Below are 878 nucleotides of genomic sequence, written 5' to 3' on the forward strand. Positions count from 1 at the left end.
AACATTTTTTCCTAAACAGATTCACTCTTGAAAGCTCATGTAGAATGTCAAAAACGTAACCCTACAGCCTCGAGCTGAGTACGAATGGAACGGACCTGAAAAGGAAGGCGAAAAGGACGTGTGTGCGTGTGTGTGTGCGCGCGTGTGCGTGAGTGTGCGCGCGCGCGCGGTCTGGCTAGGCCAAGTAGTTTCTCCTTTCGTTAGGTTCTATTTATTGATCTCAAATGAAAATCTCGTCTCTGCGGGATTCTTTCCCTGAAGGAGGGACCATTAAAAAGCTCTATTTTAACACCAGTGACCCCAGTCCCAGTTTAGGAAGCGTGCTGCTGCCTGCAACGCATCAAAATTAGGGATGTCAGAGGGTCCATCAGGAGAAATCCGGCACATGAGGCTTTTCTGGAAGATCAGTGAGGACAGGGGGAGTGGGCGGGCGGGGAAAGCTCTAGATCCTGGAGAATTCAGCCCCGGAGAAAGCTTGGTGAGCCGGGAGAACGCTGACCTGCAGACCTCTGGCTCTTCCCACCCCTCGCCCCTCTCCCGGCCCCGCCTGTCTGACAGTCACCCTCGTGAGGCCTCGTGGCGTTTGCGGGAGGGTGCACAGCCCCCGCCAAGCCTGGCGCCTTTTCTGCCAGCGTGGGGGGTAGGAACGGGGGCGGGGGTGGGGGAGAGAGGCGCAGGGCACATGACGTCCCCCTCCCAGTCAGCCCAGCACATGACCCAGGCCGTCCGGCGGGGTCCCGGCTGAGACGTGGGACGCGTCCCCGAGCACAGCCCATGGCTTCCCCGCGCCTGGGGACCTTCTGTTGCCCCACGCGGGACGCCGCCACCCAGCTGGTGCTGAGCTTCCAGCCGCGGGCGTTCCACGCGCTGTGCCTCCT

The 878-nt window shown here is 60.3% G+C and overlaps 1 protein-coding gene across 1 annotated transcript in view; it reads left to right on the plus strand.

Moving 5' to 3' along the window:
- Positions 1-774: 774 nt before the first annotated feature.
- GPR143 (G protein-coupled receptor 143) overlaps positions 775-878 on the plus strand; it is a 23,740-nt gene continuing 23,636 nt past the window's right edge. The window contains exon 1 of the mRNA XM_015593987.2: positions 775-869. Within this exon, the coding sequence (XP_015449473.1) occupies positions 775-869 (95 nt within the window). The remainder of the gene's footprint in view (positions 870-878) is intronic.

This window comes from Pteropus alecto, unplaced genomic scaffold (assembly GCF_000325575.1).
Source record: "Pteropus alecto unplaced genomic scaffold, ASM32557v1 scaffold18, whole genome shotgun sequence".
NCBI classification, from domain to species: domain Eukaryota; kingdom Metazoa; phylum Chordata; class Mammalia; order Chiroptera; family Pteropodidae; genus Pteropus; species Pteropus alecto.